This window comes from Rhea pennata, chromosome 2 (genome assembly GCF_028389875.1).
Source record: "Rhea pennata isolate bPtePen1 chromosome 2, bPtePen1.pri, whole genome shotgun sequence".
Classification (NCBI taxonomy): Eukaryota; Metazoa; Chordata; class Aves; order Rheiformes; family Rheidae; genus Rhea; species Rhea pennata.
Window position 1 is genome coordinate 18,863,880 of NC_084664.1, and position 13,935 is coordinate 18,877,814.

The window sequence follows — 13,935 nt, forward strand, 5'->3', positions numbered from 1 at the left end:
TCAGCTCTTTGTAGACCTACCCACAGGAATCAGCGTGATCTGCATTTTCTGAATGACAGGTCTTCCATCTCCATCCTCGCAGTACTCCTTCCCACTACCATCTAACCTACTCCAAGACTGGTTACGTTGTGGGAGCTCCTGCTGCCCATGCTAATAGGAATGCAAGTAACTTCAGAGTGTGTTCTGAGAGGTAATAGCCTTTTAAATTTACTAACAAATATATTAGTTGTCATAGTTCCTATGCTTAAAAGTCATGCCCACCAACATGGATAGCAGGTACTAGTTTCAATAAACTTTACTGCATTCCTGGATATCTAAAAATAACTTTGCTCAGCATAAATGCAACAAACTTTTGTTTGTTAGTGACTTAAAAACACTTTATTTTAAAAAACACAGATACAAAAACATGTACCTTTATTTTACCAATAACGCACAGTTGAGAAATACATCTCAGAAAATAAGGGCCAGTGTGAAATGTTTACTGAATAGATATATTTCTAGAGACGCTGAGGATAGGTCTGACAATGATTCATCCATTCACTCATCCATCTTAATAAGCATTGAGTCAAATTACCAATGATGGGTCTTTCAACTCTGACTCCCAAGTGGGCTTGGCTGTTTCTCTGGAATATTTGCTTCAGCCAGATACTAATATGGAGCTTAGTACATAAACAAACAGCCTGAGTTATATGAGAAGCCAAACCTAGCTCATTTACTAGTCCTCTAGCTTTAAAGACTTCTAAAGAATAGGAGTCATTTCCTGAGTCCTGTTCACAAATAAAAGTTCTGCTAATAAATATAAATGTTCAACATTACCTGATTGACAAACATGAGAAGAAAGTTGGCCATTAGTTTGCTTATCTTTGGACAGCATCACAGGTCTCAGCTGATGTGACAATATCATTTCATTTAATTTTTGCTGCAATGCTAAGTAGTCTTCAGATAGTTTTGATATCTAAAAATATAACACAGGATTTCATATTATTATATAAATAAGTACACATGCTTCAAGGTAAGCTACAGTAAAATGTTGTCTGGATAGTAAATTTATATGGTATTGCTCCAGCTACTTCACTGAAGCCTCTCAGCACATGTAAGAAACATCACATTGCAGCCCAGTCCTGCAGCTAGTTGCTATCAGTTCATTCATCCGAGTAGACAGTGTCTTACTGACATCAGGGGATACAGGGCAGCTGCAGAATAGATTCTGCAGGTATAGGTGTACTTCTCTGTACACGTGTAAGTCACTGATGTTAACACAGAAACTTAGAAAGTTTTATTTACAGAGATGTTTTACAATTTGATGAATTAAGGACCTTACCTGGTAAATGTGAGCATTTCAACAAACAAAGCCAGGGCTTCTGTATTTAAGATAAATTGGACCTCACTTTTCCCCAGCTCTCTTAACTCTTTGTCTTTCCTTCTTTCCCAAAAAGGTATTTCTCATTTAGACCAACATATGCATTTAAATACAACACATGGTACAGAATCTCAGTCTCAGTTTTGAGAGAGAAAATTTGTTTTCACTGAGACCAGTACAATTTCTTTGCCATTCTCTCAGTCAGTGTATTATTGTTAACATATTTAGCTTATAAGCTTCTTACCTGCCGTGAAAAGGCTGCCAAATCACAAGCCTCTTTCTCTGAGCCTTCCTTAAGAGTCCTCTGGTCCTCAGCCTGCGTACCAGTATTTTTCTTATCTTTTGTTGTTTTAGGATCATTATTTTGAACGTGTGCTACTTCTTTTGACTCCTTCATAGTTTTCTCTTGATTTTTGCAAGGTAATTTCCCCTCCTTTCTGAGTTGCCCCCTTCTTTTGTAGCCCCGATAACTGCTCTGAATAACCACTGCTGCCTTCTCTCTGTCTTCTGAGCCTTGTTTTTTTGCTACAACTTGCTTCTGTGAACCTCTTATTGACTCTTTTCTTATAATTCCTTTATATCCAGTAGTCGTCATCACTTCATGTTTCAGATGGTTTCTCTCCAGATGCCTGTTGGTCTTAGGTTGGACCACAGCACATACATGATTCTGCTCATCTGCTTTGATTGTGTATTGATTAATTTGCTCTTGCTGGGGATCAGGTTCAGCTGTGATTTTGACAGATTTGTTAGGTAACTGCTCCAAAGAGACCTGTTCTTCATCTTTGCCAACCTGCTGTTTGGCAGTGTTCTGCTTCAGGGAATCTCTCTCTCCTTTAGTAGATGCCTTCTTTTGTTCCTGTGTGTTCCCCCTGTCCTTGAACCCAATACACCTGCTGTCAATAACAGTGTCAGCTTCATCTTGGCTCTCCTTGTTTGCTGCTTCTTCCAATGTAATGTTTTCAGCTGGCTTCACTTCTGCTTCAAAGTATTCCATAGCAGGTAACTCTTCCTCCACTAGTTTTTTGCGCTGTTCCTTTATTTTTTTACGGGCCATATAGCCTCTATAATTGCTCTGAACAATAATAGCTGCTTCCTCTTCACTTTGAGAAAGGGTGCTCTTCCCTCCAGCTACAGTTTCCTCATTGTTTTGAAGCTCGGCACCTGTCTCCTTTTCATTAATGGAAGTTGCATTCTCAGTTTGTTCTGTTGTTTTAAGTGATTCCCTGAATAGAATAGAGTTTTGGGGAAATATTACAGCTGAAGAATAGTGACAACTTTACAACTACTTTTCGTAATGTTTGTGAACTAAATAATAATTTGGTACCTTGCAACATGGAAAAGATTTACCATATATAGTTGGAATTAAAGATAGAAAAGAAATCTATGCATTTCTGATAGTCATCACTGCTTAAAGTGAAAAGGGATATCCCTGTTAAATTCCTAACAAAAAACTAGCAATCTAGGCTAGGCAATCTGGGTTACACGAAGACAAGTGGTAAAACAGAAAAGAAGTATTTGAAAGTTCAGCAAAAATATAAAGTAGATATTTTTCTAGCATCTCCACTATTTATAAATCCATACAACCCTATATGTATTCACAAAATAAACTGCCTCATGTTGTTCAATGAATGCAAAAGGTAGGTCCAAATCAAATTAATATGAGAAAAATACCATAAAATACCATATTGCTAGGGGTATTCCTATCCCCTAAACTGCTCTTTCAGCATCAACAAAACTTAAGTCCCAAGTGAAATTCGCCACACTGTTTCTTCCCCCTCTTTCCTGAGAAAGTCACTGTACTCCATCTCAGCCATTTTCCACCTCTCTGGATTAGGTATGTACCTGCTCACTATTCCAGAGTCTCCAGCTACTGCTTAAACGCTACCACTGAAAACAAGACAGAGATGAGGAAAGTGCTGCCAGCTCCATTTCACAACCTCGGGCTGCAGCCCCAGATTATAGAGATATTTAGAATGTGATTTGCATTCCCTATTTTTTAGCTGCCTAATCTGAACTAGTCATTTAGGTTCCTGCAGTGAGGAGAGCTACACTCATCTCAGACAGTGACTTAGAGAAGAACAGTCCTCTTCAAACACCCATTTCTTTCTCTTGTATGTGAATTTTCCTATGATGAGCTAGTTTCAAAAAGAGACCCATTTATAGATAATAGTAGCATTATAGGTAGACATGATATTCTTGATCTTTCCCCTAAATATGCCTTTATTTCCTGAGCATGAAAGTATAAGAAAATTGTCTAGTGACATTAAAAAGACTCCTCCAAGTAAATGTACATTACCTCTGCATATATGTCTAGATTAATTCAGACTTTGAGATTACATTGCTGCTTTTGAGCAGCAAAGCTACTGAAATGGGATGTTTCAGTGATGCAAGAGACAGAAGATATGACTACCTTCTACTTTTGAAATTTTTCCTTTCTTTATATCCCCTGTAGTGAGACTGAATTGTTGTTGCTGCTTTGTTCCTTGACTCAGTTAATTCTTTTCTCTTCTTCCTGAGTAAGTATCCTCTGGCAACTGATACAAATTAGAAAAAAACATTAGGCAACAAGCAAAGGGTATCCCAAATATATCTTAGAGTTAAATGATAATGGTATGAAACTGTTAGTATTTTTTTTTTAAAAAAGTATAAGGGAGAAATAAAGAAATACAGACTGGAATGGTTACTATGTTTCAGTTGAAATCACTCTGTCCCACAAAACCTTTTTGAGATTTTAGAATGCTGTAGCCATTCTGCATTGGGATAAAAACAAGCTCTTTCTTAGTATCTTTCTGAACTAAAGGAAATGAAGATGCCAAATGAGGTAGAAGCATGGTGCTATGGGAGTGCCTCTTTAGCAATGTGCTCCCAGCTTCATGTACCTGCTTTGACTAGTTCAGGCAATGGATTTGATTCAAGATCTTTCATTTCCCTGGGAAATGTCCTAATTATCAAGCTACAGAGATTATCAGACTCTTTTTACACAAGCTCAGAACTTTCTTTCTTTAGCTGAACATTCACTGGATCAGAGGAGAATCTGAAAAATTTATAGCTCAGCAGTTAAAGTTACCTTGCTCATGTTCCTTATGCAATGACTGCTTGTTTAAAATGAAAAAGCCCAGCATAAAAGGTGTATGGGGTGGGAGAAGGAAGGAGCAGAGGATTACTGCCCCACAGTAACTAGGTGCCCTGGGGCAAGGTGGGAGGCACAACTTCAAGGTTTTGGTTTGAACCAGGAAGAGGAAAGATTCAAACATGGGTCTCCCATTAGACATGTAGTTGCCTGCACTGTTATGCCAGCTGAAGTTTAAGGGGTGGGATTCTGCTCCAGATTAAGGTAACTAAATTTAGGTATGGATGTGAAGGTGCTTACACTTGTCCTAGGTCTCCAGGCTCCCATTAGGGTCAATGTAGCCTAGAGATGACTCAGCTGACTGTCCACTTAATTCAGTTGCCAACACATGGGTATCTAGTGCCATCTGAAGTGCTCTAGCATAGCTAAGGCATCCACATGGAGCTGGCAGATAGGGCAAAACATGGAGAGCGAACAGTTGGCATCCCATATGGGATATAGCTGGAGGTCAGACAGGATAACCTTGGCAATTTCAAATGGCACTAGATACAAATGAGCTATTAGGTGCTTTAGAGTGAAACAAATCAAGATCCAGGCCTTGCTGACTATAAGAGGAGCTTGGGCACCCAGATACTTTTAGATATCTACACTGAGGTGTTTTAATTAAAGCTCAATTCCATTCAGAGTGTTGTTCCAGAAAATCCTGAACTTGCAAATCTTTTCCTGATAAAAATGGGCACGTTTTCACAACACTGTGATTTAGCCAAGTCTGCAATTTTAGGGATTCAGCACAAATCCTCTAATCTCTGACTAAATAAGAAGAACATAATGTTTTGTCAAAATATTTCTTTTGAATTCTTATTTTGAATGTGCTAGTAAGACTATGGAATAGAGAATACAGTGATTTATCTATCCTGAAGAGAAGGCAGAGATAGGAACTTGTACTCCAACTCTACTGGGAGTGCTTTACATCATAGGGAAAGGTTAAGCTCACCTAAGAATGGGAAAAAAACGGAAGCAGTTCTCTTTAACACATTCTTTTTTTTTTTTTTTTTTTTTTTTTTTTTTTGCTGTTGCATTCCTTACCCATACTTTGCACCATAATTTACACCAACTTGACCTCCATTAGATGCAATGGATCAGTGTAAGAAGCACTTTGTAAAAGGGACATATTGATAACTAGATGTAGGGTAAAGGAACCCAGATACTTATTTGATACTTACTTAACACTGCTGGGTTTTATCCTGCAGTTTGATAGGGCCTTAGAAAAGTGTAAAAGATGAAGCAGTATGGAAATAGAATCCTTCCCAAGTTTCTTCGATTTCCTCACCTAATTCTCATTCCATTGCCATACAAAAGCAACTCAGCAGGAGTTATTTTGAAATAAATCAAGTTGCACGTCATCAGACATGTTAATACAAACTGGGTCTGATCTTTTAAAAGTTTTGGGTTCCCCTCTGAAGTTTGCTGAGCCTGTTATGAGATGGTAGCTGAAAAATGCCTGTGAGAGCTAAGTGAAAATGGATTTCCCCCTTATTTGGCCTCTCTTGCACTGAAAAGAAATTGAAATGAAACTATACCAGAAGAAACGTTGGGGAGATAACAAACAGAGCAAAGTGATAAATTTATATTAGGATATTTAGCAAATGAAGAAGTATAACTGAGGAATGGCAGACGTGTAATAATTTTGACATCCTTCTAGATTTAATTCTGCTTTTAGATTGGATTTTACACTGGTAAAGTTCTACTGACTGCAGGGAAGTGCTCTTCAGTACACATTCAAATTGATTTAGAACAGTTAACAGATACACCTGTCAATGATTAAAACCATTACTAGTGTGGGTATTCCCACCCATGCAGCTATATCTGAGATAGCTTAAATGTGGGTAGTGGTAGTGACCAGCTTGTACTGGGAGTAGCCACCTTTTTAATTACTGAAAGCACCATGCAGGTTTGTGCCAACTGTTTTTAGGTTGGTCACCCTCTAGTAGGGCTCCTGATTTCAGAGGTAGACTAGATCTGGTTTTGGGACTTATCTCTACAGGGAAATGGGACACAGAAACACAGTGAGGAAAAGATCTGAGCCCAAGATGTTTATTGCCACAGAAGAGAAGGAATATTTTGCTAGGTGGGACTGACAATAGCAAACAAGAATCAGGGAAGTGAGTGTAATTGCAGGTTATAATCTTAAATGTAACATCTGTTACTGATATGTAACAAACACATTCCTAATACAACAGCATGCACATGTATATAATACGCACGTAAGTGACACATGGACTTCAGCAGGACCAGCTATAATGTTTACACATACCAGACCAGGAGTGAAAAGTCTTGCTGTGGCATTATCTCAGCCCATTTCACAGCTGTGGAAAGGGCCGATACCTCTTTGAGGCACTGGGATTAGGTAACGGAGTATACTGACCCATTTCTACCACAGCATTTAAATGTAAAATAGACAAATTATACCTAAAAAGGTGTAAATGAACATAATCTATCAGTGCAGCTAGTTAATAGCAAAGAATCTGAGTTAATGTATTGTGTATAGACAGCACATTAACAGCCAGGAAAGCAAACAATTCTTACTTGCTTGAAGTCTAGTAATATATTTTTCCATATTTTTATTACTTTTTGCATTTGCATATTCTTTTCGAGCAACAAACCCCCTGTAAGCTGAAAAAAGATAGGAAAAATTAAATTATCCATTAGGTTATACAAAAGGCTATAAGAATAAAAAGGTTCTGGAAGAAAACACAGACCTCCATTAAAATAGTCACTAAAAAAATTCTGAGGTTTGTCTTTCAAAAGATATGGCAAACAAGTGCAAGCAATACGAAAATAAGTAAAAGTTACATTTTCTGGTGAGTAATGTTGTTATAAATTAAATGAATATAAAATAAAAGAGAATCTAAATGTGCAACAAGATTTCAATTAATGATGTCTCCATCAACAGCATAATTGGTCTTATTATCTAGGACAGTTAATACATTATGTTTTCATTGTTATACCATCTTGTCAGACCATGCCAGATATTATTAATAACAGTAGCATTTATACAATCATATCCTTCCATTGTTAACATTGTCTTTTAAATGCAAAATTGATAAACCTCAGGAAAGAGATTGCCATAACCTGGTTAACAGAAATTTCTCTTCATCAGAACGGATATCATCAAATAAGATGTCAAATGTAACAGCAGGAGAACAGCAAAATGCGCATTCAGCATGCACATCCACCTATCAACTGTACACACATGCTAGTTTTAAGCAAAAATGTTTTAAAGTAATTACCTGATTGTATTTTAATAGCACTTTGTTCCCTTTGCTCCTTTAGCTTTTTGTATCTCTTTGAACCCAGCCATCCTCTGACATAAGCTTGAATTAAAATAATCATGTCCACTGTCTCCTTTCGCATTAAATTCAGCTGCTCCACATGATAGTATTTGAGAAATACCTTAAAAAGAGTAAGCAAAGAAGCAATGGTTTTGGTTAACGTGACTTAGACAGACTTGCTCTCTCACTCCCTTCATTTCCTCAATCCATTTAACATCAGCAAGAATTATAAGCTGGTTTCAAATGAAGAAGACATCCTTTAGTAGTATTACCTAAAGGATTATTTTTGTTAAAGAACAAAAAACAATCTGATTGCTTGTGGTATTATTTTACCTTACTCTCCCCTTCAACATCCTTTATTGGTCCCTGCTTACTCATGCTTTCACTGAAAGACAACTTGAGGCTGTAATTACAAGTTGATTTGCAAGGCCAAGAGGTTTAGAGTTTTGCCAACTTTACAAATCTGATGTATATTACATAAGTGATCCAAATCTGGCACCTTCAACTTTCCTGCATTCCTGCTAATTTATATATCAGGGAACAGTGCTCAGCAAAGTGTTGTGTGTGGCTTTTGTTTTTGTTTTTTTGTTACCAATATAGACCAAGTGCTACTCCAATCATATGGATGAGGAAAATTGCCTTGTAAATTAACAGTCACATAGTGCAATAACATAGTATATTAAAAAAATTACCTTAGTTTTTCCAAGAACCCAGTTGTCAAGGTGAGCTTTTTCCAGGATGGCAGCACATGTTTCTGGGCTGACTGGAGGATCATCATTTGTTTTGTAACAGATAAGGTAATACCTAAAGACAAATACAGGATTCCTTATTCCATTAACACTAAGCAACAGGTATAAATATATTTAAATCATTCATTTAAATAAGTAAAACAACTGCAAGAAAGAAAACAGCACTGAACAGAACAAAACCACATACTAAAAAAAATTGCTGTGATTTATATATAGTACCAAGAAATTCAGTTAAAAGTGGATGAGTGACATTTCACACACCCTGGAGGGTTGTGTAAGTCTGTAACAACACTAGAAGGCTTTTAAAACATGGGCAACCCAAGTGGTGTGGCTGGCTAGCTTGCTGCTCTCACTGTGCATACTGTGAAAGTGATTTCAGTGACAAAAGAAAAATATTTCTGAAGATTTTCAGCTTATTTCACACCTACCTTGCTCTAGACCCATTTACACTTTTGATTGTTGCTGTCAGTGAGACGCATCCCAGGTCTTGTTACCTCCTTGCATTCAGTTTTGTGGATGTCTTTGGAACATATGTGCAGTTATGACATAATTTGTAAGCATTTAATTTATCAGATTGATTTCTCAGAACTAACCTTGACTGGAAAAACAGGTCAAGATGCTCATACATAAAAATTACCCATACCAGACCAGCTCAGCTAGTGGGTAGGACAGTTCTTGTACATTCCAGGACTCTCCAGAATGCTTCATTACAAAATTAGCCCTACTTATCTTGTTTCTTTAATTCAGCAAAATTATATGAATACCATTATGTGTACTTCCTGGCACTGTATTCTGGTTTTTTTGTTGTTTTTTTTTGGTTTTTTTCTTGTTATTTAGTCTATATACAGACATCAGATGAGGACAAATTTCCTCATAGCATAATAACAAGATAGACAATGCTGGTGTCATCATCACCACCAAGTCCTGCAGCTCTGCAGCTACTTTTCTTTTCTTTTTTTTTTTTTTTTTTAAAAAAAAAAAAACAACACAATGTATCAACTTATTTTCATTCTAACAAAAGAACTGTACCATTATTCCAGGTCTACCTATAATTCTCAATTATTAAAAAAATAAGTCAGAAGATAGCTATTTAGTCTTCACTCTTCTTGCGTGAGGTCATATCCTCAGTGCTGGAGATCTGCACAGCCCCACTGCCGTCAGAAGCACACTCTCTGGAGAGCTTCCCCATTATGTTCACTGATTTCCTCTCTTTTACTTGAATATTAAAAATTTTGATAGAAAGCAGCAAGCAAAAGCCACAGCACATCTTGGTACACTGATAACTACCCTTTCCAATGCAGCATTTGTAATACTGACACAGTAATAGTTCCATCAACGCTCCTTCCAGGCACAATGCCGTAAAACCATCACTGTGTTCGCCCTTTCCCTACCTTGGCATCTGCAGCACTGTGCTGATAGCTGTCTGTGTCCAGTGCACCGTTACTTTTAAGAGTTTCTGTCTAAACGGATGCCACTTGCTTGCTTCTTCCCAATTTAGATCCCTGTTCCATAAATCTAAGTTCTGATTCAGTTGAGTTTCTTTGTAAAAGAAAAGTACAGCTTAAACGCTCATTATTGATTTTTGGAAGTGGAGGAAGAAGAGGTAGTTAAAGAGATCATAAAATCATAGCAAGTTCATTAGTCTTCTTGACAAATGACTAATATTTAGAAATTACTTTTTAAACAGAACTATGCACTTTAATGAACTTCTCAGCTCTAAATTAGCAATACCAAATTATCATTTGCCCCTGGAGAATCAGATGCTGTACAGTGCAGAGCAGTGCTAGAGAAACTGTAGTGCTCCTCAAAGGCTCTTGCTCCAAATTCTATGCTTTGAAGTGTTACATTTCTAATCCCCAAATCTTTCTGACTCCAAACAAGGCAATTCTACCCAAATGCTCAGGGAGCCTGAAACAGTCATCCTGAGAAACAATCATCCTGAGATGCATCATCATTCCCTATCAATCCAAAAGGGGTCACTAACCTTGTGCCTGAACTATTCTTTCTCATTTAGTTTGTAATGTTCGTCACAGAAAATATCTGTATTTTTTCTTTAAAGATCATACCAAAGACAGTGCTGATGCTTTGCAAACACTGAGAAACAATGAAAAGAGAGAAGAAGACTTCTTCACACCAATGTACCGTTTTATGAAGTTAGCGAAGAGTATACGATGTGAATAACCCTGTCTTCTAATTCTTGCTGTCTCCAGAATTCCTGTATAACGCAGCTGAACCAACACTTTTTCTTTATCAAACTTGTTTGCCTGCCGGTCGTTGTTTGGCTTGATGCACCTGACGAAATGAGGCTGGCCAACGACCATTTTGGATAACAAGTCCATCAGAGAATACTGAAAGAAAATCACAAGATATTTGCCACTTGAATATTCATAAAACCTGCAGGTTTTTATGAATCTGAAAATTGATTTTGCATGAGCAGAACCTTGTACCCATTTGCATTTCAGTAAAGTGGTACTTTAACGGTGAATGAAGTAAATGGCCCAACAGCAATTATAGCTGTGATGTGGTATCTAAGTAACAGGGTAAATACTACTTGAGAGCAACACTGACTGCAAATGGATGCAAGTATCAAATTACACCTAGTACATTCTCACAACCTGTAATAATTTGTGGTACTGCCAACACTAGCTTTGTTATTGGAAGCAGCAGTATCTTTAATCACAGCTCTAAAAACTGATCTATTTTTTGAAAGTTCCCTTGATGACCAGTTGACATAACAGCAGCTGCTGGGTTGGGTCTGCCACAGCAGTTCATATTAAGCAGCACATTTAGCAGCTGAAAAAAGGTACACTAGAGCACAACTGAATTCTGAGTATAACTGCAGAAGTAGGAAGGGTTAAATGAGGAATATTTTTAAAAACATACCTCTCATTCTCCTGTTGTTGAAAACACATACATACATGAATGAAAATTTTATGCCTAATACTGAAGACAGGGAATGAAAAAGTGTTGTGGGCAATCACATCTGGATTGGAGTGTGCATCACTGACTGAACTGTATTAGTAACAGTGTTATCGTTAAATGCTGTCAGATCTGATGAAAGAACTGTATCCCTTAAAGTCCCCCATCTTTCTTAATTATATCATCTGGCTTAATTTATGACAGAATTCTCTCTAAAATTTTTGCTTCTCTGTGAGTCTTGTTAGATAATTAAAATCCACCTTTTTTTTTTTTTTTTTTTTTTTTTTTTTTTTTCTTATTGCCATATATTTGAAGATCCTCATTCATCCAGAAAGTAAATCATCAATCTAAGGATGAGAAGTTGAAGAGCAATAAGGCAGTAAATATCACCATCCCTTTGTTAGCCTGGAAGAAATTAAAGCCAACCCAGACAGGATCTGCTTAAACTGCTCTGGTCCAGCACATCCTGTTCATTATATAGACTGACGGTGATACTATAAGCTGCCCTGTCAGGAGGAAACCTTTGAGGAGGGCAAAACTAGAAATGCACAACATCACAATTCAAGTCGTACTCTTCCTACCTTACTAGGGTACCAGACTACTAGAGGGGGTGCAATTTGTAGCTCCCCAAATGCCAACCGAGGTGAATTTGGCTGCAAATAATCTCAACATGTGTTTTATAAAATTGCTTTGTAGAAGGATCTTATTAAAACACAAAGGAGGAGACTCATTCCTCAAGATTCAACCTGATTCAACAGAAGCAAGCAGCCAGGAGGTAATGCAGTTCAGCAGTAGGTTAGATACATGAAGTTAGTGTAGGACGTCAAGAGCCATATGTTTCCTATTAAAATGTGCAATTCCATTATGGACAGAAGCTGCATCGTGCAGCAAAGTGTTTAATTAGTTTCTTCACTGCCGTGGCAATGGAACTCAAACAAGTAGGACAGGCTAATGGATCCATTTTTTAACTACCTGGTCTAGGGTGGCAGATGCTTTTCTGAGTCACCCACAGATTACTGCATATGAGTATACCAGTGGAATTGAGGGTGAATCCTTCATTAAGAGCAGTAGCTAGCATGATCTGGACAGGGATTTCCACTACATAAAATAGTAATTTAAAAGTGCAAATCACTTGCACTTTCGCAAATCACTTGCAGCATCTGCTGATAGATTTGCTAGTAATACCCTGAAGCACAGACATTACCCGAGCCACCTTTATGTTTTTACTGGAAGATATGAGTCAATGAGAGTTGGAAATTCAGAACTGAGCTGCACTGAGCCAACTCTAAGCCTCACTGCACAGGAAAGAATGCTCATCACAGCCATTTTCTGTGGCAGGACCAAGCAGCATGCCAGTGCTAGGGAAAGTGAAGAGGACTGCCGAAGAGCTGCAGGGATTGACTTAGAACAGCCTCTAGACTGGTGATCATCAAGGTATTGGTGTGGAGCTCATGCTCTAAATTAAATTTGGCCCCTTGTTTCCAAGATTCTTAAAGAAAGGCCATACCACCAATGTCCAACGTGTCTTTATATCCCTTTGGGAAAAGCAGGTAAGTGAAAGTGAAGTTTAATATTGATCATCCTGCAGCACCATGACAGAAATGCATCTATGTAACTGAGTCTGTTAAAGGTGAGGCATAACAGTATCCTCTAGACCTTTATATCATATGGTCCCTGTACCATATATGCAGCTCACAAACTCTAAGTGGATCTCTGTTGACCCTAAGTGCCTGGGCAGAAGGACAGGTGGGTTTCAAAGGTGAAGGAATAAATATTGATTCCACTCTAGAAAAGTTTATGAAAAAAATCTGATATCTTACTCTAAAATAAGAAGCAACAGTCTGTGTTTTCATGCTGGTTGTCTCTCTTGGATGACGTCCGGTGTCTCCAGTTTCATTCTATACAGATCAAGAAAGAAAATGACATCTCTTATTTCTACTGAGCCTGTAGTGCTCTTTTCAACACCACAACAAAGTGCTCCTCAGAGAACATCATTAATAAAAAAAAAGTATTTTAAAGTATTCTAAACTGCAAAAGTTACTGCATGATCACTAGCACAAAGTTGTTACATTTGTACATTACATTACTTTGCTACACAATATACAAACACCCACACACAGAGGACACAATCTGATAACTGAACATCTAAGTAACTGCCACAAATAACCTGACATGGTCTGAGGCAATGTCTGAGGTCCTGTCTATAATTTCAGCACCACTGTTATTTTGGTAGTTCTCTACAGAACATGACTATACTCCAGACCAATATTTTAATCTCTCTTTTTGCTACCACAATACAGTTAGGAAGTAATTTTCTTTTCTGACGTTGTTATAAAACTACAGCCAGAAAGAAGGGAAATGTTAGTTTTTTACCTCACGGAAGGAATATGAATTGCACAACACAAAGATATCCAGCTAAACAGAAAAGAAAATAGAAGAGGGAGAAAAACCAAGGAAGGGGTTACTTGCTTACTTTTAGTAGCAATAACAGTATTGCCTTTCTAG

General features: G+C 37.6%; 1 protein-coding gene across 1 annotated transcript in view; it reads right to left on the minus strand.

Annotated features, from left to right (window-relative positions):
• The window catches only part of MYO3A (myosin IIIA), a 116,470-nt gene that overhangs the window by 19,008 nt on the left and 83,527 nt on the right, over nt 1-13,935 (minus strand). Inside the window, exons 23-32 of the mRNA XM_062567690.1 lie at nt 13,804-13,845; nt 13,251-13,328; nt 10,654-10,859; nt 8,455-8,566; nt 7,721-7,883; nt 7,017-7,103; nt 3,771-3,894; nt 2,439-2,583; nt 1,605-2,369; nt 817-955 (exon numbers count right to left, since the gene is read on the minus strand). Coding sequence (XP_062423674.1) covers nt 817-955; nt 1,605-2,369; nt 2,439-2,583; nt 3,771-3,894; nt 7,017-7,103; nt 7,721-7,883; nt 8,455-8,566; nt 10,654-10,859; nt 13,251-13,328; nt 13,804-13,845 — 1,861 coding nt within the window. The remainder of the gene's footprint in view (nt 1-816; nt 956-1,604; nt 2,370-2,438; nt 2,584-3,770; nt 3,895-7,016; nt 7,104-7,720; nt 7,884-8,454; nt 8,567-10,653; nt 10,860-13,250; nt 13,329-13,803; nt 13,846-13,935) is intronic.